This window comes from Lynx canadensis, chromosome C2, assembly GCF_007474595.2.
Source record: "Lynx canadensis isolate LIC74 chromosome C2, mLynCan4.pri.v2, whole genome shotgun sequence".
Classification (NCBI taxonomy): domain Eukaryota; kingdom Metazoa; phylum Chordata; class Mammalia; order Carnivora; family Felidae; genus Lynx; species Lynx canadensis.
Window position 1 is genome coordinate 98,576,955 of NC_044311.2, and position 27,205 is coordinate 98,604,159.

Below are 27,205 nucleotides of genomic sequence, written 5' to 3' on the forward strand. Positions count from 1 at the left end.
AGCCCCTAAACACTGGAGGTGTTCAGAGCTTATTCCTGGAACCAGTTCTCTATCCATCTTCCTCCTTCGGCGAGTTTGTCCACTTCTATGGCTTTAAATACTGTCCGTATGCTGGCAACACCCACACTTATTTCTTCATCTTGGACCTCTTCCCTGAAATCGAGAGTGATATAGCCAATGCCTCTTTGACATTCTTATTTGACATTTCTTGTTTGTATGTCTCATAAGCATTTCAAACCGAACTAGTCTAAAACTGAGTCCCTGATCTTCTCTCCAAACCTGCTTTGCCCTTGGCCTTCCTTGTCTCAGTAAATGGCATCTCCATTTTTACAGTTGCTTAGGCCAAAAACCTTATACATTTCTTTCTCTCAATTCCCATATCATGTATCGGCAAACCAATTCCACCTCAAAGCATTACTTTCTAAAATTGGACCATTTTTAATACTTACACTCTAGGTCCGGGCTCCTATCACTTTTTTCCTAGATTATTGCAATTGTCTTTGACTTGGTGTCGCCTACTTCTATGCAAGGGATTTTCAACCTCAGCACTATGGATGTTTTGGGCCAGACAATTTTTTTTGTGGGGGCTGTCCTGTGCATTGTTGGATGTTTAGCAGCATACCTGGCCTCTGTTACCCCAGTTGTGATAACAAAAATGGCTGTAGACATTGCCAAATGTCTACTCGGGGGCAGGATCACCCCTGGTCTAGAACTACTGCTCTAAACCTGATCCCCATGTTACCTCTTTACTTCGTCTCCTACATTCCCCCTTCACTCACTCCTTTCTACACTGCCTCCTTGCTATTTCTCCAACACTCTAGACATTCTCTTCCGTGGGGCCTTTGTACTTGCTTTCCCTCTACATGGAATAATATTGCCTTACATGTCCATATGGCTCACTCCTTCACTTTCTTCTCTTCTTTGCCCAAATGTCTTCTCAGGGAGGCCTTCTTTGACCCCTTCCCCCCAGTTTAAAACTATCAATACCTACCTTCCATTTCTTGTATATCATTTCTCCTCTTCCTGCTCTGTTTTTCTGATTTACTTATTGTCTCTCTTCTCCAATTAGAATGTAAACTTCATTGGTGATAGGTTTTATTTGTCCTGTTTTGTTTGCTGCTCTATTCACAGCATCTAGTGCAGTACTTGACACGTTAGATGCTCAATTAATATTTACTGAATGAATGAAAACAGTGAATGAAGAAAGTCTCTGAAGTAATTGAAATATTAAAAAGATTTTTTGTTTCACTGATAGCTCAGGAGCTAGTCAACGACTGGTTAGACACCAAACTTAAGCAAGAACTAGCAAGTGATGGTGAAGATGCTAAAGACACGGTATCAAATATCCCTTCTGTGCTGGAAGCCACTGGGCATTCGAAATATGACAGGTTTGATGGTAAGAACTTGTCTGATTGTTTTAAGCTTTAACATCTAATAAATGTATCTAAGAAATCTTTTTAATTGTTTGGAATAATACATGATATATTATTTGACTTTTCTGTGTTTTTGCTTAGTTTTATAATTAGCTTTAATTTTTCTTGGTTCAATTTAAATTACTTACCTATATCCTCAGTAAATTCATAGTGTTTTTCAAATTAAAAGCATTGTTTGTAATTCTTTTGATTATAATAGCAATGCATGCTATTTGAGTGTCTTCCCATGTATTGTTGAATGACTCCTTACTTTGACAGGGGCTACATTTAAACATTCTTGTATCATTTTTAAAATTTTTTCTATTTTTGAGAGAGAGAGACAGAGAGAGAGAGAGAGAGAGAGAGAGAGTGCACACAAGCTGGGGTGGGAGGCAAAGAAAGAGGGCCAGGGAGAATCCCAACTGTCATCGCAGAGCCTGACACAGGGCTCAATCTAATGAACTGCGAGATCATGATCTGAGCCAAGATCAAGACACTTAACTGACTGAGCCACCCAGAAACCCCTAAACATTCCTTTATCATTTTATATTTATGAAATGCTTCATATATCTTTATAAGAGAGCTTATTGCTTGTGCACAGAGCCAGTTTGTGAGGGTTCCTCAAATGTACTCAGAATTTGATATTATTTTCTTCAGCATAAAGGTAGGCCTGGTGATGGTGGTGGCAGATCCTCATGTGTGACTCAGACACCCTGGGTAAACTCACCTGGCGGCATTTTTCTTGTTTAGGGCTCTACAAAATCAACAAAATCCCCAGCCCAGGAATCACAAAGTCATGAGCTCTTAACGTTAGAGGAATCCTTTAAGATCAGCTAATCTGATCTCTCCTCTTCACCCCCTCAGACAGAGATCCTTCTATAGTATCCCTAACATGGAGTGATACAATCTCTGCCAGTAGAGGAATGCCTGGGTGGCTCAGTCGGTTGAGTGTCCAACTTCGGTTCAGGTCATGATCTCACGGTTCGTGAGTTCAAGCCCTGTGTCAGGCTCTGTGCTGAAAGTTCAGAGCCTGGAGCCTGTTTCCAATTCTGTGTCTCCTTCTCTCTCTGCCCCTCCCTCACTTGCACTCTGTCTCTCTCTCTCTCTCAAAAAGAGATAAACATTTTAAAAAAATATTAAAAAAAAAAAAAAAAAAAAAAAAAAACTCTGCCAGTACAGCTCCCAGGATAGGAGGAGCCCATTTCAGCTGTTGTGAGGCTCTACTCCTCACACATTCTCTCTTGGGAATTTGTCCTGTATAACTTTTACCCTTTAGTACAACAGAAAATAATATCATGTTCCCTTTCCCAAGAAAACTGTTGTTTGTTTGTTTGCTTGTTTGTTTTGTGGGTGATATAATCATATCTGATCTCATATACTTCAATGTTCCTAGCTTAAATACACCAGTTCTCTCAACAGTTCTTTATGTCACATCATTTCTAAATCTCATTGTCCTGGTTGCCACCTTCTGGATGTTTTCTAATTCATTAATGTCATTACTAAAGTGAGGCATTTCCATACTTCATATTTATTCTGAAGCATATATGGAATATAGTGAAACTATTACTTCCTTTCATATGGTGCTAATAGATATAGTTATATTTCTTAGACTGGCAATTTTCATCTAGTATCATACCATCCCTCACACATCTTTTGCTTGTAGAGTGTTTTGTTTTCCTCATTTTTTAGATCAAAACTGAACAAAGGTATTATGGAGCCATTAAAGAGGATATTACCAAAAATATTGATTAATGTGATTATCTCAATAGACACAGAAGTACTTAACAAAATCTAACATCCAATCCTAATAAAAACTCTCAGCAAATTAGTAATAGAAGGTAAATTTCAACCTAACAAAGGTCATTTACATAAGATGTACAAAAAACAAATACCAAAATGACAAATATAAATCATATCTTGTCAGGAATTACACCTAATGTAAATGGATTAAATACTCCAAATAAAAGACGAAGATTTTAAAATATGAACTATATGCTGTCTGCAAGTTACACAATTTAGATTCAAAGACACAAATAGATTGAAAGTAAAATTCTGGAAAAAGATATACTGTGCAATTAGTAACCAAAAGAAAGTGAGAACAACTTAGTAATATCAGAAAAAATAGACTTTAAGATAAAAAAAATTGTTGGGGCACCTGGGTGGCTCAGTTGGTTAAGCCTCTGGCTCTTGATTTTGGTTCAGGGCATGATCTCACAGTTTGTGAATTCGAGCCCCACATCAGGCTATGTACTGGCAGTGCAGAGCCTACTTGGGATTTTCTCTCTCCCTCTCTCTCTCTCTCTGCCTCTCCCATGCTTTCTCTCTTTCTCTCTCTCTCTCTCTCTCTCTCTCTCTCTCTCTCTCTCAAAAATAAATTAAAAAAAGTTGTTATTACAGGGATGACTGGGTGACTCAGTTGGTTAAGTGTCTGACTCGATTTCAGGCTCAGGTCATGATCTCATGGTAGTGAGATGGAGCCCTGCATCAGGCTCTGCACGGGGCATGGAGCCTGCTTAAGAGTCTCTCTCTCCCTCGCCTTCTGCCCCTCCCCCACTCGTGCTTGCTCTCTCTCAAAAAAAAAATTGTTACTAGGGACAAAGAAGGGAGTTTTATAACGATAAAGGGACAAGTATAAACATACAACATACATACACCTAACAAAAAAGCCCCAAAATATATGAAGCAAAAACTGACAAAGTTGAAGGGAGAAATAGATAATTCAACAATTCTCCAAATTATTTGGAAACCTCATACCCCATTTTCAATAATGTATGGAACTAAACAGAACATCAACAAGAACGATGTTCACTATCCCTAGCCATCAAGAAGATGCAAATTAGAACTACTTTGAGTAACCAGTACATACCTAATAAAATGGCTTGTATCCGAAGACTGATGACACCAAGTATTGGTGAGGATGTGGAGTAACTGGAACATTCCTGTACTGCTGATGATTATGTGAAATTGTATAACCACTCTGGAAAACAGTTTGACAGTTTTTTAAAAAGTTAAACAGATACTTATACGATCAAGCCATTCCACTCCTAGGCATTTTCCCAAGAGAAAAGAAAGCATATGTTCATACAAAAACTTGTACACACATGTTTATAACAACTTTATTTGTAATAGCCAAGATCTGGAAACAACCCAAATGTCTATCCCTGAATAAATGAACAAATCATGGTATACCCATACAGTGGAATACTAATCAGCAATAAAAAGTGATAAACTATTGATATAACATGAATCTCAAAAATAATTATGCTGAGTAAAAGAAGGCTGACGAAAAAAGTACAGAGTGTATGATTTAATTAATACAAAATTCCAGAAAATGTAAATTTATAGTGTGAGAAAGCAGGTCTGTGGCTGCCTGGGATAAGACAGAGAACGTGGGGAGGAGTGGGAGGAAGAGCTTGCAAATCAGCATGAGGATCCTTTTGGAGTTGACAGACATGTTCCTTATCTTGGTTTTAGTGATGGTTTTACTGGTAGATGTATATGTCAAAACTTATGGTAGGCTTTAAATATTTACAGTTTATTGTATGTCAATTATACCTCAATACAACCATTTAAAAAAAAAAAAGCAACGGACGGGGCAGTTGGCTGGCACAGTCGGTGGAGCACATCACTCTTAACCTCAAGGTCGGGAGTTCGAGCCCCATGTTGGACGTGGAGCTTACTTAAAATAAAAAAATGTAAAAAAGAAGCAATAGAGTCTTCAAGGATGTTTAGACTGAAATAGTATCTTTTACGTTTTGCAATGAAGGAATCTTTAGTGACTTGGGGAGGGAAGATTCGTCATTTTTCCTCTCAGCTGAAGGTAGTTAATTGCTGAGGGCTGTACTCACCCAATTGGCATTATCAGTTACTGTTTATTAAACACCCACAGCTTTATATTTTTATTATACCAAGGTTATTTATTTAAATATGGAAATTGTACTAAATTTTTTTTCCCTTTTTTTGTTCTTGCTCTGTCTCCCCCAGAGTTATGTGGCTATTTGGAGGAAGAAGAGGAAAGTACCACTGTTCAAAAATTTATAGACCATCTGCTCCATAAAGAAGTGGTGGATTCTGGAATGTTGGAAGATCTTGGAATGAATGGAAACCAAGACAAGCAGCAGCAGAAGGATCCTCGCCTTACCATGGAGATGAGACATAAGCAGGTGGGAGGGAAAAACAAAATTAAAATGGGTAACAGGAAGCAATCTTTGTGTAGCACATTTAATAAGCTTAAATAAAGACTTAGGCTTTATTATGAAAAAGGGTGCCATCTGTGGTTTGGTTAGAAAGAATAAAAATAAAATATAAGAACTTCAGAAGAAAAATAATGCTCATAAACTGAGAACAGGAAACAATTTAAGAAAACCAAAAAAGAGAACAATTGATTTTGAACAATGGAGTGGTGAACTAAACTTTATATTAGTTTGTATGTGATATTTTCTATTATAAATATGTAGATTGGTTTTGCTTGAATTTGGTTTTTGAACTGTGACATCAATATATTAATATCATGAATATTCTAGTGAGTGTTATAATGATAATTCTTTTCCAGACAACTGAAAAATTCACTCATTTTGTGATTATAATTTGAAAGGGAGGACAGATCTGAATTAAATCTAGTTCAGCTGTTTTGAATTAGAAAGGCATATGGGAACTTTCTTTTCTTCAAAGGGAATAAATAGTGGGTTATAGGAAAAAGATGCATCTCCACTCTTTGTAGGGGAACTTTAGGAAATCAGAATGACCAAGTCTTTTCCACATGTCCAGAACTAAGACTGAACTAAAATAATTGCATATACATTTTATGCTACCTTTTTATAACTCTGAATTTCTGATTGTTTTAAATTAAGATGTGCCTAATCAGCACTGGAGATATTAGAAAAATGGGTAGAAGTATGATCCTTTTGGGTTTGTGAAAAAAGGGAGGAGAGAAGGTTTAATAAGAGATTGCCAATATCTGGAAGTCTTCTCATAAGTGGAGAGTAAGGTGAGGGTAAAGGTAAGTGACCTAGGAGGGAAGGAGCACTCCCATACTTACAGTTAGCCAAGCCTCTACAGAATCAGTATGCTTGAAAAATTGACTGTGCTTATTTAGAAATACCTGAGAAATTCATGGTTTTGATTTCCAAATAAGAGCCAGAGTCATTGATATATTTAAATAATGATAAAAATGAATAAAGGGTAGGGGGCGCCTGGGTGGTTCAGTTGGTTGAGCATCCAGCTCTTGATTTGGGCTCAGGTCATGGATTGAGCCCTGCGTATGACTCCATGCTGAGACTGGAGCTGCTTACGATTCTCTCTCTCCCTCCTTCTACCCTTCTCCCCCACTCGCTCTCGTTCACTCTCTCAAATAAAAAAAAAATTTTTTTTTAATAAATAAAGTGTGTGGTGTTCTTAAAGCAGTTTATCACTGTTCTATCCTTCACAATGTAGCCTCCCCCAAATATCCATATTCTTTCTTAAATTATAATCAGCCTGCAGACCGGGCCCAAATGAACAGCAGTAGTGTATATCTTGGAAAACTTTAGGGGTCAGAAATTATTACTAAGTAAGCATCCAGAATGTGGCATCTGACCCATTAGATTTTCAACTTTTCCGTGATGCAAATCATTCCCAGACTCTTTGGGAGTCCTCCTACCTGACTTCATCTAGACTTTTGAATTGGTTTGTACCCAGTAAACATGAATTCTTCCTATTTTTCTGATAAACAGTGGGCTTCTGGGCCAGAATGTTTCAAACTGGGCATATTGTGAACTTGAAAATGTATTCTAAGCTTTTGCATATCCTTTTCTACTTGAAAGGCTGCATTTCACCCTTGTTGTATTCTCTTTAAGGTAAAAGAAAATCGCCTAAGACGTGAGAAAGAACTAGAGCGCCAGAGAATTGAAAAGACCCTGAAAAAATCAGCGTTGTTAGAGGCTCAGTATTTGGTGCAAGAAGAGAAGAGAAAGAAGGCTCTGGAGGCCAAGAAAGAGGAGGAGGAGATTCAAAGGGAGATGGTAAAGCTGCGGAGGGAGATAATTGAGAGGAGACGCACTGTGGAAGAAGCATGGAAAATGTAAGCCGGTCGTGGTGAGCAGTGTGGAGTTTTTTTGTTTAAGCAGTCATTTTGGAAGTACTCTAAAAAAAATGGACATTGTAATAGCAAAACACAAAAGAGAAATCACCCACCATTCCAGTATCTTAACAAATTATTTAACATTTTTCTGTTTCCTCTGGGTCTTGATCCCTTTACATACTTAAAGTACATTTAATTTGTTATTTTGCTTGTCATAATTAACATATTGCCCAGAGTCCTGAGGTCTGTGTGTTACCCCACTGAGTTCCTAGACCATAGTTTATGTAATGACCTCCCCGCCCAACCTGATAAGCATTTCAACTCTTTCAGGTTTGTCACCATGTAATAATGCAGTGAGCTTCCTTAAGCATAGAGCTTTTTATATTCTTAGGCATGTAATTACTGAGTTGAACGGTACAGGCCTTTTAATGACTCTTGAAACATTGCCAAATTTCTTTCGAAATGCGTTGTACTTATTTACACTATTGCTGGCAGTGGGCCAGATTAGCACACTCTTCTCAGCATTGGGGAGTACTATCACTTTCAGTATTTTTGCACTTTTAATAGGTAGTTTGTATTAGTTAGTTTGTATTTCTTTCGTTACCTGTATATTTGCTCACTGTGCCTCAGCCTGTGTGAATTGTGTGTCTTACCTTCTGATAATCCTACAGAATCCTCATTGCCTTCCAGCCACTGATCAAGAACGGAAATATCTGACATAAGAGGAAAATCAAAATAGTCTTCACCGGATGTAGTACTATTATGTATCCTTATGCAGAAAATGAGCTTCCTAAATGAAATAAATAACTAATGTATTTATTCTGAGAAACAGCACTGATGCATAAATTGGAAAAACCTTGGAGCAACATGCCTCAAGTGACTGAATACTCAAAACTCAAAGGCTAGAAAGACCTATTAGATAATCCTTCCACCCCACCAGCCTACACAGCTTTTCCCCCTGTGTTCTTGATTGCTCTCATTCTACCCAATTTAAAACAGCTCGGCAGTGGATGTAGGCTTCACTCTTCCAAGTGCCAGCCTCAGGCTTCCTCCAGACGCCATTCCTTTCAGAAAGCAATCAACAGTGTTTTAGGGAGTTTCTCGCTAAGGGCAACCTTACTTTTCAGATTGCTCTTAAACTCTGAAAAATCTAGGCAGACCTAAAATAAATTATGAAAACAGGTAACATTTGATTGTAACAGGATGCTCTGTTCAGAGTGGGCACTCATCAAATGTTCACTGACCACTCATTTCTTTTAAAAGTTAAAATCTTGTCCGTGAGTCCAGCGATTCAGATAATATGCTCTACTGCTAGCAGATGAACTGATTTTAAACGTTCTAGAAAGTAATTTGGCAATAAACAACAAGAGCCGTAAAAATGGTGTTATCACTTGACCTGGGAGTTCCAATCTTAGGAAAACTCTCCTAAGAAAATGATCAGAAATCCAGGCAAAGATTTGTGCACAAAGATTATTAATATAATATTATGTATGATCAACATTAATAAATATTAGAAAAATTGATAAAACTGGTGGTACAATCAGATATCACTGACATATTGTCAGTGTATGTTTTCTGGGTAGAAATATGGATGGCTTTTATAGCTCTGGTGTTTCACAATGAGCAGCTATTATGTTCATAACATATTGTAATGTTATTTTAGAAAATCAGATCCATCGTATTAGAACTGTATTTCTTTAAATGGCCACTATGATCTGCCTACAAGTGTCTAATATAACATTATTATGGCACCTGGAGTCAGTAAAATTTTATTATTGATAGACCTTTTTAATTTTTTTGTAAGCTATCCTAAATCTGCTTCCCTACATAGTTTCAAAGTATCTCCTCTAAGAAATCTTTAATTACAAAGGGAAAAATGGCAACTTTACACTGGAGAGGCCCCTTTAACCAAGTGATGGTCAACAGCACAAGTCATAAGATACAACATTGTGCATCCCCTGTATGTATAGGAGAATTAATGAGAGCATGTTTATAGAGTATTCTGGCATCCCTCTCTCAGTTTGAGTTTCCACAACTGTGAAGTGAAATTCAGAAAGACCTGAGTTTTCACAGCTGGTTTGTGGGCCAAAGCACATAAATCCTGAGTCCTGACTAGGTGCTGTGTATACGACATCATCTTACACACATACATGTACACGTGCTTTAGTACATGCCAGTAAGAAAGCAGTGGCTGTGAGCTTGCTTGAATTGGCAGGTGTGAGAGAGATGACCTGGGTGAGAAAGAATAGATGGGTGAGACAGGGGATGACCAGAGACATCAGCAACACATTTACTGAGAGATTCCTGTCACTTGTTGAAGGCCTTTTATTAATTGTTATTCTATTTTTTCTCTTTTCAGCTGTTTTAGAATTAATATAAAGTCCCTTCCCTCTTTACTCAAGAATACCTGATTCTTTTATTATTTTTTCCCCTAGAAGCCTTGTAAAAGCCTTGGAGTAAAATTCTCATCCCTTTCTTACCTAAGGTCCTTTTTTGTCTCTCCCTCAGAAGAAAGAGAACTTATGTCTACAGTAGAAAACACCTAGGAGTTGTTAACTCTCAAATTTTGATCAAAGTATCGCTCAGTGGTAAACTCAGTAAAAATACTTTGCCAAAGGGGCACTTGGCTGGCTCAGCCCAGAGAATATGTGACTCTTGATCTCAGGGTGAGTTTGAATCCCACATTGGGTGTAAGAGATTATTTAAATAAATAAATAAATTTTTTGAAAACTTTACCAAAATATCTATAGGGCCTTCTGTTTTTCAGAGTATAACAGTTTTATTTCATTTAGTGTATATTTTATAAAGGAGTAAACTAAGGCTCACAAAAAAAAAAAAAAAAAGAAAAATCATCCTACTATGGACTTTTAGAACCAGATCTAAAAATCTGTCTTCTGATGGAAAATTCAGTGTTCGTTCCACTATGGTAGGGTGTAATTGCCCATTTTTAAGTCTCTTGTTCCTACATGTATTTTTAAAATTGTTATTAACAGAGAGAAGAAAAAGCAGGAAGAAAATTCTCAAAACAATACAGAAGAAAGCATCTTTCAAAGTGATCATATTCTGGATAAAGAAAAAATGGCGAAAGAAAGAAAGAAGAAACTGAAAGAGTTACTAATCCAGACTTTCAAGGAAAATCATCAGGTAGGAATTGTAACATACCTTTATTCAGCATAAATGACAGAGGGCTCTCTATCAGAGATACAACAGTGTCACACTAAGCCCAACTGAGGCCTCACTGCAAATACCAGAATTGCCCACACCACTATGCTGCCCAGCAGGCTTAGGGCCTGGGGCAGTGCTCCATTCCCTGGTCCCAGGGCTATTCTTATATGTACTCTGTGTGATCCTGGGAAGTCAGGTGTGAATTTGGGATGGCTTCCTAAATTATTACCCGTTTCAGAGTAGCATGGAACCACCAGTGAGGTCTCTGATAGGTTTCGAAAGCTCGGCTTCTACGGTCTTCTGGATTATTCAGAAGAATTACTCAGAAAGTCACTTGCTTTCTGGTAGCTATGATCTTAAAGCAAGATACACTTTTCCTTTTCATGGTCTGCATTTTCTTTTACTCTTTTCTCCCTCTCTTTTACTTTCACTTTTTGTAAAATTAACTGGTCAATTTTTTATTGACAAATGAGCATCTTTTCCAGGCCATTTGAGCATAAATTTGTTTCAGTGAAGTGGGATTCACAATAGTATGCATTTGAGGCTTAAAACATGTCAGGTGTGGAGCACCTGCGTGGCTCAGTCGGTTAAGCATTCGACTTTGGCTCAGGTCGTTATCTCACAGTTGGTGAGTTTGAGCCCCGCATCGGGCTGTGTGCTGACAGCTCAGAGCCTGGAGCCTGCTTTGGATTCTGTGTCTCTCTCTCTGCCCCTTCCCCACTCACACTCTGTCTCTCAAAAATAAATAAATGTTAAAAAAAAAGTTTTTAAAAACATTTCAGGCGAAAGGGATTACTTGGAAGGTTTGTAAAATGAGAAGGTTGGATGAGAAAGATAAACATGGATATATTTTATATCTTTTATAACACCCACCTATGGCTTTAGACTTTGCTGAAATTCAGCAAACAGTAGTGGAATGAATGCAGGAATGCATGGATTTAACAAGAGAAAAGAGAATGTCAGGATGATATTGAGGAGTTTAATAAATGTAGGACAGATTTACAAAAGCCCTGAAAATCAGAAACAGGAATTTGAATATAATATTGATAACTAGGATATGAGCAACAAAGTAAAGGAGTATAAGCAATTTAAAAAAAGAGAGAGGGGAGCACCTGAGTGGCTCAGTCAGTTGAGCTCCAACTCTTGGTTTCAGCCCAGGTCATGATCTCATGGTTCGAGGGTTCAAGCGCCACATCAGGCTCCACACTGACAGTGCACAGCCTGCTTGGGATTCTCTCTCCCCCTGTCTCTCTTCCCCTCTCACTTCCCCAACTCACATGCTCGTTCTCTCTCAAAAAACAAAAAAAACCACATTTGATGGAGGCATTTTGGACTGATGGGCAAAAAGTCATAATTGTTGAGATATAAACCAACAAGATTTCTGGTTAGGGTTTTGGCTTTAGGAATAGAGAGGGAACATAGTAGGAGGAAATATTAAGAATTGGGGTTAACATTTTGAGAAAGATTGGCAAGGACTCTTAGATGCTGCATCTTTCACAGGACAGATGGCATTGGTGTGTCCTCCTAAAATAACAGTTCAGATTTCTGAAGGAAAATAGGAAAGGAGATGAGTACTCAGGGGGCCATCTAGAGAATGCGTGAGGAAAACGTGCCATGGTATATTGTCCAACCAATGAGAGATTAATAAGACATGTGTTCTCTGTAAGCTTAAGTTTTAAATTTTATTGAAGTTCACTGTACAGGAAGAAGTAATGTATGTTTTAGATAGAAGTGGCTAGGTATAAATTTTAGACATATGTAAAGAGTTTTACGAAATTAATGGTCTACCTAAAATAGATTACTCAGGTTTTTTTTTTTTTTTAAGTTTATTTATTTTGAGAGAGAGAGAGAGAGAGAGAGAGAGAACGAGCTGGGGAGGGGCTGAGAGAGAAGAGGACAGAGGATCTGAGGTGAGCTCTGAACTGTCAGCGCAGAGCCCCATGGGGAGCTCTAGTTCACAAGCCATGAGATCATGACCTGAGCTGAAGATGGATGCTTAACCGACTGAGCCACCCAGGTGCCCCCAGATTACTCAGTTTTCAACGTTTATTTATTTTTGGGACAGAGAGAGACAGAGCATGAACGGGGGAGGGGCAGAGAGAGAGGGAGACACAGAATCGGAAACAGGCTCCAGGCTCTGAGCCATCAGCCCAGAGCCCGACGCGGGGCTCGAACTCACAGACTGCGAGATCGTGACCTGGCTGAAGTCGGACGCTTAACCGACTGCGCCACCCAGGCGCCCCCAGATTACTCAGTTTTAAAAGGACCAGCCATGGGGTGTCTGGGTGGCTCAGTCGGTTAAGTGTCCAACTTCGGCTCAGGTCATGATCTGTGAGTTCAAGTCCCGCATCAGGCTCTGTGCTGACAGCTCAGAGCCTGGAGCCTGCTTTGGATTCTGTGTTTCCCTTGCTCTCTGCCCCTCCCCCACTCACGCTCTGTCCCTCTCCCTCTCTCAAAAATAAATAAACATTCAAAAAAAATTTTTTTAAAGGACCAGTCAGGAATTCCTGGGTGACTTAGTCAGTTGAGCATTGGACTGTTGATCTTGGCTCAGGTCATGATCCCAGGGTCATGGAATCAAGCCCTGAGTTTAGCTTGGAGCCAGCTTAAGATCCCTCTCCCTCTCCCTCTCCCTCTCCCTCTCCCTCTCCCTCTCCCTCTCCCTCTCCCTCTCCCTCTCCCTCCGTTTCTCTCCCTCTACCTCTCCCTCTCCCCCTTTACCCATCCCCCACATGCACACATATTCTCTCTTTAAAATTAAAAAATTAAAAAACGATCAGCCAGTATAATATAAAAACGTAAGAGTATGAATAAATGATCTCTACTTCACACAGATTCTGCTTAGTGATCCTATACTTTATTGTTTTTAAGTTATTTTGAAATAATTGTAGACATACAGAAAAGGTTGCAAAAACAGTACACAGAGTACCTGAATACCCTTCACCCAGCTTTCCCCAATGTTACCATCTTATGTAAGCATAGCATAAATATCAAAACTAGGAAATTAACCTTGGTACAACACCATTAAATACATTAACTAAACCACAGACCTTATTAGGATGTCACCAGTTTTTTCACTGATGTCCTTTTTTCTATTCCAGGACTCAGTCCATAATTCTACATTAGGGAATACCTAGGAGTATATATACCGAGGACTCAATCCATAATTCTGTTTCATTTAGTTGTCACATCTTCTTTGTCTCTTCCAGCTTTGTGACAGCTCCTCAGTCTTTCCTTCTCTTTTATGACCTTGACATTTTTTTAAGGGTACTGATCAGGTATTTTGTAGAATGTCTCTCAGTTGAGGTTTTCTGATATTTTCTCCTGCTTAGATTGAGATTATACATTTTTGGTGAGATTACTTAAAGAAGTGATGCTGTGCCCTCCTCAGTATCGTATCAGGGTGTACAAGTGTTAATATGCTAGGTTTCTATACTATAAAGTTACTATTTTTCCTTTGGAATGTCTTAGAAGAAATATTGTAAAACTATGCAAATATCCTGTTTCTTCTTAAACTTTCACTTACTAATTTTGGCATCTATAGGTAGATAGATCTTGCCTGCAACATTAATGTATTTGTCTAATGATGATTTTGTATTTCCCTCATTTCTTTTCCATTTATTAACTGAAATTCTTCTAGAAAGAAAACCTGTCCTTTCTCCCCAATTTATTTATTTATTCAATTACCTACTTTTATCAGTATGGGCTCCTAGATAGGTATTTTATTCTATGGGTTATAATCTATTATTATCGTTGTTTACTTTGTTACTCAAATTGTTCTAACTTTGGCCATTGGGAAATCTTTCAGGTTGACTTCTTTGTTCTTTCAAAATATTTCCATTGTCTCGGGGGCACTTCCTTTCTTTCTGGCACCATAGGACATTCCAGGCCCATCTTGTATTTTCCCTGTTCCAGCCCTGGAATGAACCACTTCTACACGAAACTCTGGTTTCTTTATTGGAGAATAGTATTTAGAAACCAAGATCTGAATAGTAGGTGCTCTCCGTGCTCCTGGGGTGTCATTGCTTGGCAGACAGAGCTGGGAAATACATGTGTGTGTAGTAACCCACGCGTGCACCCACATTATTTGTATTTCTGTGTCTGCCTATCTGTATACATACTAAAATCCGTGAGTTCATACTGGTATCTCTAATTCCAGTGCAGTAACACAGGGGTCATGCTATTCTTCCCTCTTCCTTATTTATCACTTATTTCTATAACTGTCTGTATGTTTATTAAAATAATCATAAGTTCATAATGATACCTTCAACTCTAATCCAGCACCACGGGTTTCAGTATAGCCCCTCCCCCTTGCTGATTTAGAATTCCTTTTTCAGACAGTGAGAAACCTGACACATTATCAAAAATCTATTTACTTATTCTAATATACTATAGAAGTAGTTTCAGAATTGCCAACCATACTGCTATGTAAACAAATATACTAACCAGAGTATAGTATTTGTACATTATCTTCATTTTCAATCTTATGCAGCCAGAATATTGTTACTTAGGTTGGTTCTGTTCTTCCCCTTCCCCTCTCCCTTCCCTTCAGTGTGATTATGTTGTTCATTTGTAATATTGTCAGTGAACCTGTAATTCTGATTTCTCCAGTGTATATGAGTATAACTGAGACATGGAGAGAATCCACCTACCAGACTCCTCCGGCTTTTACATAGACTTGGCTGGAGACAGGATAGGCCTCTGGTAAATGCCATGGAGTAGCTCATTACCTTGGCCCTAGTCCACATTCCTACCCTGGTTCTAAAGGAGCCTAAAGCTGCCCTTGGGAAATGAAACTTAAAACACTCAGCAGCCTAAATATGATCACAGGATAAAAAGGGGGAAAATGCCTAGCTGGCTTGCAGAGAGTGACTAGATAGCAGGAAACTTGTCAGCACCCTCAAAATGGTTCACTGGCACAAACCCAACAGCCAGCTATACAGAGTATTTACAGGAAGACTGGAAAGAATCTGTTTCTAGGAGTTGTTCTAGTTCAATCTCCTTTAATTCTTGTAATTCTTTGTGCTTTGACTCTGGATTCTATTTGTTCCCCCCTAAACAATCTCTTAACATCACATTTGGGCCAAGTTATTTAATAGGAGACTTTCTGAGAGAAACTGAGCGGGCCCTCTTATCCAAACAAAAGCTCAGGTGCAGCACTATGCATGCATCTTTCCCACATACTTCATTGCCAGCTCTCTTTGTTTTATTAAAAACCTGTTTTTGCATAGAAACTCTCTACTTCCATTTTCTCTCCTAGTTTCTCTTTGATGTTGCAGTGAAATCTCTTAGGGAGATTCAGCAATCCACATGTCATTGCTAATTAGCAGAAACAACAAGGGATTAACTATGAAACTCATACTATTTGGAAAATGGCCTTCTGAATTCTTGCCCTATCTTGAAATACATTTTATGTCTTGTTAATAAGATAAAGTCTATGAAACAAGACTTGGGAAAGTTGAAGAGAACAATGAAACATGGGTTAATACTAACTGAAATCTTAACTCTGTGGGGGAGGGTTTTGGTTTGCTTATTTGGTTGGGTTTTTCTGTTAGAGAGTAAGATAATAGTGACCCCCAGGAAATCATTGTTAATGTTATGCTTATGGCATAGCGCCTTCCAAAAGGCCACCCCAAACGAAACCAAGGGAACATGGGGATATATGGAAAAGAAGCCTAGATTTTTCTAACAAGATGATGAAAACAGTAGTTAAGTACCTCATTTATATAGCACGATTCATCCCTAGAGATCTTAGTTACCTCGGGACTGCCTACACGCCACTGAGGTAAAGCCATTTCTGAGCTGAAACATAGCAACCATCCTCTCAGCAATGTTGTCTGTGTTTGGGGAAGGAAATGAAGGAAAAGCCTTTTTGCAAATAAAACTGTAGGGAAAGAAATGTCAGGCACACACATGAAGGACATTGGCTCTAAGCTATTGGTAAAGACCATGTGTGGTATCATTTTAGGAGGGGTTTGAAACATTATTATGTTTTACTTCATGTAGCGAACTCTGGAAAATATCCAAGTAAAATTTGATCGGTATTAGTAAGGAGGTTGTTTATTTTGTTGTTCTGCTCTTCCTTACCCTCATCCTCTGAGTAACTAGGGTTTCCCATTCTCACAGAAGGGACAGTGAGAGCCAGGTTACCAAAGTATCGTGCTGGGGTTTTGCTTTTCAAAATGCCATGAAGCTGTTTGATCCAGAGGTTCCAATTCATGTATATGTAATTGTTTGTCTTTTGAAAAAAGTTCTGATTAAATTCTGCTTTAAGAAAAAATAAGAGCTTTTGGCATAAATGGGGCCCATTCTATAAAATTTTATGAGTTGACTATCATTTCCCCTAAATGCTAGACATTTTGGGTGAATATATATAAGGATCTTGAGAACCATATTGGTAGAAACAAATGACATTATATCATTGTCTTACTGTCAGACTACCCTGGAGGTGAACCTAACATTTGTCTAATATATTCTGAGATGAGCTGTACTCTCGACATAGTTTGAGGGTGTGTGGCTGAGGTGGGAGAATGCACAGGGAGTGGGGATTGGTAGGAGGGAAGAAATTTGGAAGAGGAAGAGAGAGGAAAAGAGAGAAGTGATGGGAAGCAGTGGGTCTGCCCTCCCTAAGACAGGAGGCCCTGAAAACCGGTCTAAGCTACATTGAGGAAGGAGCCTTATCCTAATGAATAGTCAGGTTATAGGCTATATCATGATCATTCTTTAAAAGATCCGGGGATATTTGTTGGTTAACAATTTACTGTATGAGGATGCCTAGGTGGTTCAGTCGGTTAGGCATCCAACTCTTGATTTCAGCTCAGGTCATGATCGTGGTTCATGAGTATGAGCCCCACATCTGGCTCTGTGCTGACAGGTGTGGAACCTGCTTGGGATTCTCTCTCTCCCTCTCTCTCTCTCTGCCCCTCCCCTGCTCGCACTCTCTCTCTCTCTCTCTCTCTCAAAATAAATAAATAAACTTAAAAAAAAAAAAGAATTTACTATATGGTAAGACTAAGCAACTTCTTTCTGAAATTGTACTATTTCTGAAGAGAAGCAGAATTAGATAATTAAAGCAACATTATTGCTTAGCAGAATTAAGAATTTACAAAATGCCCTAATGTTGGCAAATACACAGTGACACATATATGTGTGATGTGATTTAATGTCTGATGTATAGAATTTATTTTTAAATACTCCAGGGGAAAAAAAAATGGAGGAGACATACAACAAGATTAGCAAAATGTTGATAATTTTTGAAGCTGAATGAGGGGTTTATTCTTCTATTTTTGGGTATGTTTGTTAAATTTCTGTAATAAGGGGTATTTTTGTGTGTGGGATTTTTTTTTTAAGTTTAAAAAAGGAAGGAGAAAAAAGCTAAGTACAGAAGTTAAAAGAGCATCACACCTTCCAGGATATAACAAAAGTAGCTTTTTGTCTGTAACCAGTGTTAACATTTTGCACAGCGGTTTTGCACAGTGGTAGTTGTCCAAGTTTAAGCCTTTGGGCTTCTCCGTGGAACCAGGCGTTGTCCAGGTCTCAGTGCTGTGGGCAGGGAACTGAATGTATTTTCCCTAATGTAATTAATTATAGGAGTATTTAATGTTGGGGTAGGGGACACAATGACTTCCTCTCTTTTCTTTGGGGCGTAATGATGAAAATCAGGAATAGGGTGCGTCACAGGGTACTCCTTCCCAGGGGCATGCATTTTTGCCTGAATAAGGATCTTCCTTTCCCCACCCCCCAGGATTGCATAGGTTCTATGGGGCCTTTAGCCTAGCTCTATTGGTCCCCAAAAGGAAAATAGTTGAGGATTGCCTCCTGTTGTAGCTATAGAGTGCCTGTTCCTCTTGGCCAGGGAGCAGCAAGGGGTCACCTGGGGCCCCACAGAGCCTGTGGCTTTATTGCTAACATCGGAGCCTTGGTCAGCTCCCCCCCAGCACTAGTTGCGCCACAGTTAGTTCTGTTCAGTTCTGTTCAGAAATAAACTGTAAACTTGTTGACATTTTTGTCCTCTTTACAATGCATTGTTTATTTTTCCATGACTGAGAATTTTGATGCAATTATCACAGAGATTTCTGACAAGAGGGAAATAGCTGAGGAATTTTGATGAGTTCCCCACTTCATTAATCAGAACAAGCGTCTCTAGTGACAGGGTCAGAATTACAACGAAGATTAGATAGCAAATTGCTGTTCCACCTGATGCCAATCATTCCCCACGACAGCAGTGTGATTACACGTCAGGGAAGAGCTTTTCTTGCCAACAAAATGAGGGCAACTCCAGTGTAGGTAATAAATTTAGCAGGGCGAGCTGTCATTTCTCCTTTTGAGTGGAGTCCTTAACGATCAGAGGATGTCTTATGGAAGATTTTGAGAGGATGAGAAGCATTTCCCTTAAAAACTTACTCAATTTCACTTTGTGTAGTATTTTATTTTATAAATTATTATAGATATGTATTTAGGAACAGTCTTTCCCACAGTGATTTTCTGTATTTTACTTACCTGTACGAAGCCTTAACTCTCACCACAACTATGTTAAAAAGAGGTGCAAGTTAGTAAAAAGAATATATGACCGTAGTTGAAAATCTATCAGAAACAAAACATGGTACAGAAATAAAGGAACTAGGTAAGAAATGGAGGGAGGTCAGAATAGTTGTCTGATGAGTTAAAACATTAAATTCTGAGGGGCGCCTGGGTAGCTCAGTCGGTTAAGCGTCGGACTTCGGCTCAGGTCATGATCTCACGGTTCATGGGTTCGAGCCCCGCATTGGGCTCTGTGCTGACAGCTCAGAGCCTGGAGCCTGCTTTGGATTCTACGTCTCCTTCTGTCTCTCTGCCCCTCCCCTGCTCATGCTCTGTCTCTCTCTCTCTGTCTCAAAAATAAATAAATATCAAAAAAAAAAAAAAAAACCCCATTAAATTCTGAAACCAAATTTATTGAATAATATGTATTAAACAGAATGTATTCCTCTTCCAACACAGTTGTGACTTTCAATAATAGTTCTTGTTTCAAAGAGCAAAAGGATAGAGCACTATTGTAGTGGCACTGAAGAGGAGAAGCAGGCCCGGGAACAGCAGGGACTCAGCTGGGGGGAGAGGTACTAGAGAGAATAAATAGATCATGACTATGGAAGTATGCCACTTCTCATCACTTCTAAATAAAAGCAGAGTGCTAGCATCTTCCAGAGAAGACAGGACTGAGAGTATTTTCCTTTCCCAAATACTTTCCTCCAAGTACATTTATGGGAATCCTATTTGCCGAAATAATGTTTGCCATGAATCAAGAATAACTAAGTGGCTATTTTTGATTCACACTTTTATTTATTTTTTTTTACTTTAATGAGATTGCTCTTTTGAGTAGTCAGGAAAGACCAATCACAAGTGAATTTTGAGAAAGCAGTTGCTATGAGGGCTCCTGGGTGGCTCAGCTGGGTGAGTTTCCAATTCTTGATTTCTACTCAGGTCATGATCCCAGAGTTGTGGGATCAAGCCCTGCATTGGGTTCTGCTCTGAGTGTGGAGACTGCTTAAGATTCTGTCTCTCCCTCTGCCACTCTCCCCTTCTCATGCTCTCTCTCTCTCTAAAATAAAATGTATTAAAAAAAAGAAAAGAAAGCAGTTGCTGTGAGTCTGTCACTTTGCTGTTACTAACTTTTATGTAGTGAAACTGAATCATAGATCATTAAAACTGATCATTTTGCCCTTAAAGTCTAATCTTAACTATTTCCACTTGATCTTAGCCAAACGGCCGAGAAGCGATAATCTTAACTATTTTAAAGACATATAATGACAATAGCATTTATTAACACAAATTTTGCCCTTTTAAATTCACATATGTTCCAGCAGTGCTCTTCTACCATAGTAAGGTATATATTGAGTTTTTTCTCTTTCAGTATAAAAGCAGCAAAAAATTTGCCCTTCATTTTTAAAAAGAAGACTTTTTGCCTAATATAGATTGGGTCATCAGGATGCCAGAATATTTCAGTGTTAACCTTAGGTTTGCCACTAGCTTTTCACTCTGTGAATTTAGTGATTAACCCTTCTCTACTTGAAGTTTAGCTTTGTAAAGTAAATCATAATATCTGCAGTCTCTCCATTTGGTAATGATGGTCTACAAATTAATAAAACAGTGCATGTAATAATTGTGCTTACAGCAATGCTTTGAACTTTGTAGACAAGGAATATAGAAATCCAAGAAGGACACTATTAATAGTGTTATTATTGTCCAGGTGGATTATGTTTATACTATTTCATCATTAGAAACATTCCAGGAGTTAAAATTAGAGATAGCTACACACAGAATATTTCATCAGATCGTTCAGGAGGAATATCTTAAATGAATCTGGTATTTTCTTTTGACAATGACACACAAGTTAACAATATATTTTTTTTCCATGGTCTATTTTGTGGGTTAGATGGGCAAATAATGCAAAAAGTATATCCCCTCAACTGGGTAGCTATGTGTCTTTTCTTTTTTATGACTGCAGGCATATCCTGTATTCAGCAAATGTCCCTTCCTCTCTCCCTCTCTTTTCCCTTCTTCCCTCTTTTCCTCCCTCCTTCCCTTCCTTCCATGGCATCTAAGGTAAACGTCTGCACAGTATTCCCTCATGTGACATAATGGAAAGGGAACAAGGGCTTTTTAAAGTTTGCCATGGTTTCTCCTGATAAATAACAATAGGGAAGATTTTGTAGTTTGTCTAAATGGAAATATAACTGAATTCTTGTTATTCCTGGACAAATGGTCTATTTGTAAGAATTCCAACATATGCTTCCTTCCTAATGTTATCAATCTTTCAATTTATATATCCTCTCTCCCTATAATCTCTCAAAAGGAGAAATTATATCTTAACTTTGTTCAGAGTTCCCAAATTTAAACGCAGTGGTGGTTGCTTACTAAATGTTGAAATAGTGAAAGATAAGTATTGGTACACAGACAGAAGCAGTAAGTACAGATGATCCTGGTAGAGCTAACAAGTGCTTGAAGCTGGTCATTAGGCATTCCCTATACTTCCCACAAAGTCACTTTCTATGAAGTTACTTTGTGTTTTATTGCTACCAACACGGATTTTCCATTTCCATTCATGGGACCCACTCCCTTCCTTCTGGAGGCTCACAGTCTAGTAGAAACCAGTGAACAGGTGATTATAATACAGTGTAATGAGAGTTTTGATAGAAGAAGCAGAGGTTGCTGAGAACACAGTGGAAGGGCACTGAGATTTGCAGAAAGTAGTTGGTGATAGGAGAACTTCCAGGGAGAAGTGAGTCCTAAGTAGTCAGGTAAAGAGGGGGCAGAAATGGAGGACCAAGAAATTAGTATGAACGTAGGAAGGTGTTAAGCAGTGTGGTTGATATAAGGCCAAGAGCTGAAAGTTACGTGATGTGGTGGGAACATTAAGTTTACTGTGAAGGTGGAAGATGAAGGCAATGACTAGATCTCAGAGATTTTCTCAAACCAGAGAGTAAAGTACTTCTCTGGGGATATCTTTAGGGTCAGTGGAACTTGTCTTACTTGTTGTCAGATGCATGGAGTGGAAGATCACAAGCGTCCTGAGCATCTAGTCTCTCTAGACCTGCTCACCAAAGCTCTCCCATGGTCATGGTAGCCCAGCTGAAGCTGTTTTAGCTATCCTGTTTCCAGACACCAGAGACCCCCATTCCATCCTCACGGGATCTTCTGTATTCCTTTGTGTAGGATATCAGCAGGTGTTAGTAACAGAAATTAACTAATTGGTTGGTACTTTATTTTATTAAGTTTATTTTATTTATTTATTGGGGAGGAGGGCACAGAGAGAGAGGGAGAGAGAAAATCCCAAACAGGCTCTGCACTGCCGGCACAGAGCCCGATGTAGGGCTCGAATCCATGAACTGTGAGATCATGACCTGAGCTGAAATCAAGAGTCAAATGTTTAACCCACTGAGCCACCCAGGCGTCTGAATCAGTTGGTATTTTAGGCTCCAAGACAAGTTGGCCATCCTCCTAGAAGCAGGTGTTTCAAGCTTTTCAAACAAGTCCCTTAACTGGGATCTTAGATATGACTGCTACTCCAGCTTCCCAAAGGACTGGTGCCTGAGAATGAGAATTAAGTACTATAGTTTAAGCCACGAGCCTCAGCTGCATGACTTGAATAGTTATACTTGGTTCTCCTTCCATCAAGACGACAGTTGCTAGATTTGTTAGAAAAAGTATGAGGGGGATACCTGAGGTGACAGCTCTCAGTATTAGATATTACAAACACTAGAGCCAATCAGTGATGATTTTCCACATGTTTCCATTGCAGTGTCAAAAACGGTATTTCTCTGCCTGGCACAAGCTGATCCTTGATCATAGGATCAAGCTGGGAAAAGCTGGGACCCTGTCTGACTGGAAGTTTCAACTGAAAGTCCTGCGGGCCTGGAGAGACTACACAAGATCCCAGAAGTTGGCACGGGAGACTCAAGCCATGGAAAATTACCTTAGGGAAGAAAACAGGTACTATTATCTGTACCATGAAAATCCTTCTGGTGTATTATAGGACATTTTTCCTCCTGAAGAATCCCAAAATAATCTAAAAATTATGTTCACTAGAATCATCTCATCCATTATAAAATGTGGTAATCACTGTTTTTCTATATTACATCCCAAACTAGAAAATTTTAACTGAGGGGCACCTGGGTGGCTCAGTCAGTTAAGCATCTGACTCTTGATCTCAGCCCAGGTCTTAATCTCAGGGTCATAAGTTCGCGCTGGGCATGAAGCCTGCTTAAGAAAAAGAAAAAGAAAAAAAAAACATTTTAACTGAAAAGTATAAGCAAAGATTTCATTAAAATATACTGATGCACATGCTCTCCTTTTGAAGAAAACAAGTACTATGTTTTTTCCTTGCCCTCTGGATGTCGTAGCATTGCACCTTGGACCATTTTGCCAATTCAGAAGACAGAATTTGGTTTATATGCCAGTAATTCTCACTGATGGAAATACCTGTCTGCACGCTGAATGTTAATTAGGAACACAGGGAACATCCATCTGCCAAGGTGATTCCCCCCACTCCTCTGTCTTCTGTACCACACCTTATTTAGAGGTTTTTGACACCTTTATATCAGCTCCCTCTTATGCTTGTGAATGACACAGAATTTGTCTTCAAATAAAACGTCCTTTGTTCCGTCATCTTAAAATTATATACATTTCTTCTATTCATTTCCAAGTTTAGCTCTGCATCCTTGAACCAAAATCATGGGTATAGAAGGAACCATTTGTTTGTTTGGGGACAGGGGCAGTTTATGTGCTTATGTGTAATCACTTCTCTTACCAGCAACTCTTATTCAGGGTGAAAACTTGAATGAATTGTGTGTGAAACCATTGTTATGTAGAAGGAAATGCTGCCCCCTGGAGTTGTGCAGCTGTGTGACAGCATCAGGCCCTGGGGTGGATACACAGGAGTCTGAAGCCCTTTTATGGGGAAGACAAGATCTAGAAGCAGGACAGGGGCTGAGCAGCATCATAAACCATCAAGTGCATAAATCAGCCCCTCTGCCACTGAGAACTTAGCAGAAGTGTCACACTGACTGAGCAGGCTCCTACAGAGTGCCAGGAAGGGCTTGATCAGGAAGGTGGGTCTTGAGCCGGACTTTGTACCATAAATAGGATATTCCTAGGTGGGGATGGGGAGATGAGGTGATGGCACTTGGTGTAGCCATTCAGGTTGGCCAGAGATCATCAAGCATGTGGCTTCTCAAGTTCATCAATTTGTGAAAGGCCTTGAATGCCAAGACAAGGAGTTTAGGAATTCTTTGGTAAATAAAGGTGAAGTCTTGATAGTTTTTAAGCAGAGGGATGACTTAGTCAATTTCCCTTTCTTTACAGTATGCTAGGGGGAAAAAAAAAGGTCAGCTTAGAAAACTCTTTCCCATAATTCATTTCTAAGTTCTTAGGACCTAGCGATTCATATAAGGAATTGGGATGATAGCTTACTGAAAAAGGAATAGCTAGCAAGATATGCTGGGTAAAGGAGAGAAACTGGAGGTGCTGTAAAAGGGAAGTGACATGAATGATGGTATGAAGGGAGTGGAAACTGAGTGTTGAAGTTAAACATGGCTGTGAAATTTACATACCAGAAGAAACTTGTAGAAGAAAAATATGAAGAACTTGAGATTTCATTGCAATTAAACTGCTTAAATATGAAATCACTAAATGGGGATTTCATAATAGCATTATGTGCCAATTTTTTTTTTAAGATCTTAGAACGTCTCGTATCTGTGAATTATTTTCAGGTGTCTATTTTTAAACATTCAGAATGGGTACTACATTTTTTTTAAGTGCCAGAGTTAGAAAATACTTAACTTGTAATAATTTTTTTACTACAGAACTTTAGAGCAAAAAAATGTAGAGCAGAAAGCCACCTCAAGGATCATCTGATCCTGCCTGTCATTTTACATATGTTAAAAGTAAGGCCTAGAGAGAGTAAACGACTCTCTCAAGGTCCAAAGGGTGAGAGTAGCTAGTCTAGGACTAGACTCTGGTCTCTTTGCTTCTGATCCAAATGCTCTTTCCTGTACCACACTGCTTCTGTACTAAATGTTATATAACATCTAGGTGGTGGTTCCCCAAGACAGCTGTATTTTTCATTTGTGTGGCAATTTACTTTAGATGGCTGCAGATGAAAAATAAAGCAGTAATTAACAAATGACAAGACATGCTGGAAACATATTGGTAGTAAGAAGCTACTAGATACAAACCATCCTTTGTGCTGCTTTCCCAAATCCCTGGCTGTCTGCATGTTTTTCTTTGTTCTAGAAAGAAGGATGGGATATTAAAAGTGGGGAAAAGCTCTAAGTTAGCTACTATAAGCAGAAACCAAGAAACATTAGTGGGATTGAGGGTGTCTGGAGAGCTGGGTTCTTTTCTGTGTTCATCAGAGTTTCTCCTAGTATCTCAGTAGACACCAAATACACATTTGCTGAATAATAAGTGAGTCAATGAGGAGTTTATTTGCTTCCTCTTTTGCAATTTAACTTGACAGTGTTTTCAAGTATTTTTTTCCCCTAAATAATGAGCTCAAGGGATATAATGGGTTACTAACCATAGAAACTAAACACCTACCAGATTGGCAAAGCACAGGTGGTTCTGTGGCCCATCCACCTGGACATGGAAATTATTTGCTATGCCCGTTACTCAGATGTCAGCTGTGTCTTCATCCTCCAGCTCTTGCATCCGCACTTGTTTCTGACACCTGAGATTTCCCTCACCGGCCAGTTCCCCCATGCAAGGCCTAGCTTTCCTGGCTTCCTTCCTTCCTTCCATCCTTCCGTCCTTCCGTCCTCCCCATTTTCCTTTCTTTAATTTTCTTTTGTTCTTTCTCCTATTTTTGTCTGTCTCTTTTCTTTTAAAAGTAGTTATGGTAGGGGCGCCTGGGTGGCGCAGTCGGTTAAGCGTCCGACTTCAGCCAGGTCACGATCTCGCGGTCCGTGAGTTCGAGCCCCACGTTGGGCTCTGGGCTGATGGCTCAGAGCCTGGAGCCTGTTTCCGATTCTGTGTCTCCCTCTCTCTCTGCCCCTCCCCCGTTCATGCTCTGTCTCTCTCTGTCCCAAAAATAAATAAACGTTGAAAAAAAAAATTAAAAAAAAAAGTAGTTATGGTAACGGTGTTATAAAATTTCAATACAATATTATAATATAATCTCGACCTTAACAAATATTCCCAAACCTGAGAATTTACTTGCTTAGGTAATACAATAAAACCCTGGTGCACATGCTTAGTTAGACCCTTTGATGTGGTGGTGTTGGAATTTGAACTGTATTTTTACTTTGCTCAGCATGTTCACTTTTAAAAGCTGACTTCATTTCTTCCATTGCTCCTCTCTCCCTTCCTCTCTTAAATTTGTGGCGAGCCCTAGACAAAATTAGGAAGGAGCGGGGTTTTCGACGTCTTCCACCAGCCCTTTTTGAGCCCCTGATTTCTCAGTTCTTTCCTGAGAAGCACCTCTGTTTTCCTCTCATTAACCTCTACATTACTTGCAGTCCTGCCCTCTCTTGTACCAGAGTTCTGGGCCTTTCCTGAAATATGCTTTTATCTCTTCCCTTTGTCCCTCAAGCCCCTCATGCTCTTTTACTGTAATCCTCAGTTGATGTTATCCCTCTCAGGAAACTGTGTATACTTTAACAGGCATGGTCTGGAAACAGTGCCCAATATGTAAGTGTTGGGGATTTGAGGGTACTGTGTGGCAGGCCAGTGGGAAAACTGGCTCTTTGACATCCCTCAAACTATGGTGTTCATTTGTTCACTTGTTCTTTCATTCTGTTTGATAGAATTTATTCTTTCAGCCAACCAGCTTTATTGACATTTACTGGGTACTAGGCTCTCTCCTAAGTACAGGGAGGAGGGACTTGAAAAAAGTGTTAAACACTTGCCTTCTAGGAGTTTTCCATTTAAGTGAAGTTAAACATGGCACCCAACTACTAAAAATAATTGCAACAGAAGGCAGCATAAGATAAATACTCGAGAGTGACATGGACTTGGCTATCGTGCGTTATAATCCCCTGAGGAGCTTTTTAAAAATAGGAATTCATGGGCCCCACCTTCTGAGAGACAGAATGTG

The 27,205-nt window shown here is 39.2% G+C and overlaps 1 protein-coding gene across 5 annotated transcripts in view; it reads left to right on the forward strand.

The window, feature by feature from the left end:
• Positions 1-27,205, forward strand: part of CCDC191 (coiled-coil domain containing 191) — a 90,058-nt gene that overhangs the window by 11,514 nt on the left and 51,339 nt on the right. For 4 of the 5 annotated variants that reach the window (XM_030328836.1, XM_030328831.1, XM_030328833.1 and 1 more), the window contains exons 4-8: positions 1,256-1,396; positions 5,397-5,575; positions 7,247-7,470; positions 10,464-10,614; positions 22,913-23,103. In XM_030328836.1, the coding sequence (XP_030184696.1) occupies positions 1,256-1,396; positions 5,397-5,575; positions 7,247-7,470; positions 10,464-10,614; positions 22,913-23,103 (886 nt within the window). The remainder of the gene's footprint in view (positions 1-1,255; positions 1,397-5,396; positions 5,576-7,246; positions 7,471-10,463; positions 10,615-22,912; positions 23,104-27,205) is intronic. The other variant, XM_030328835.1, reaches the window with a different exon arrangement.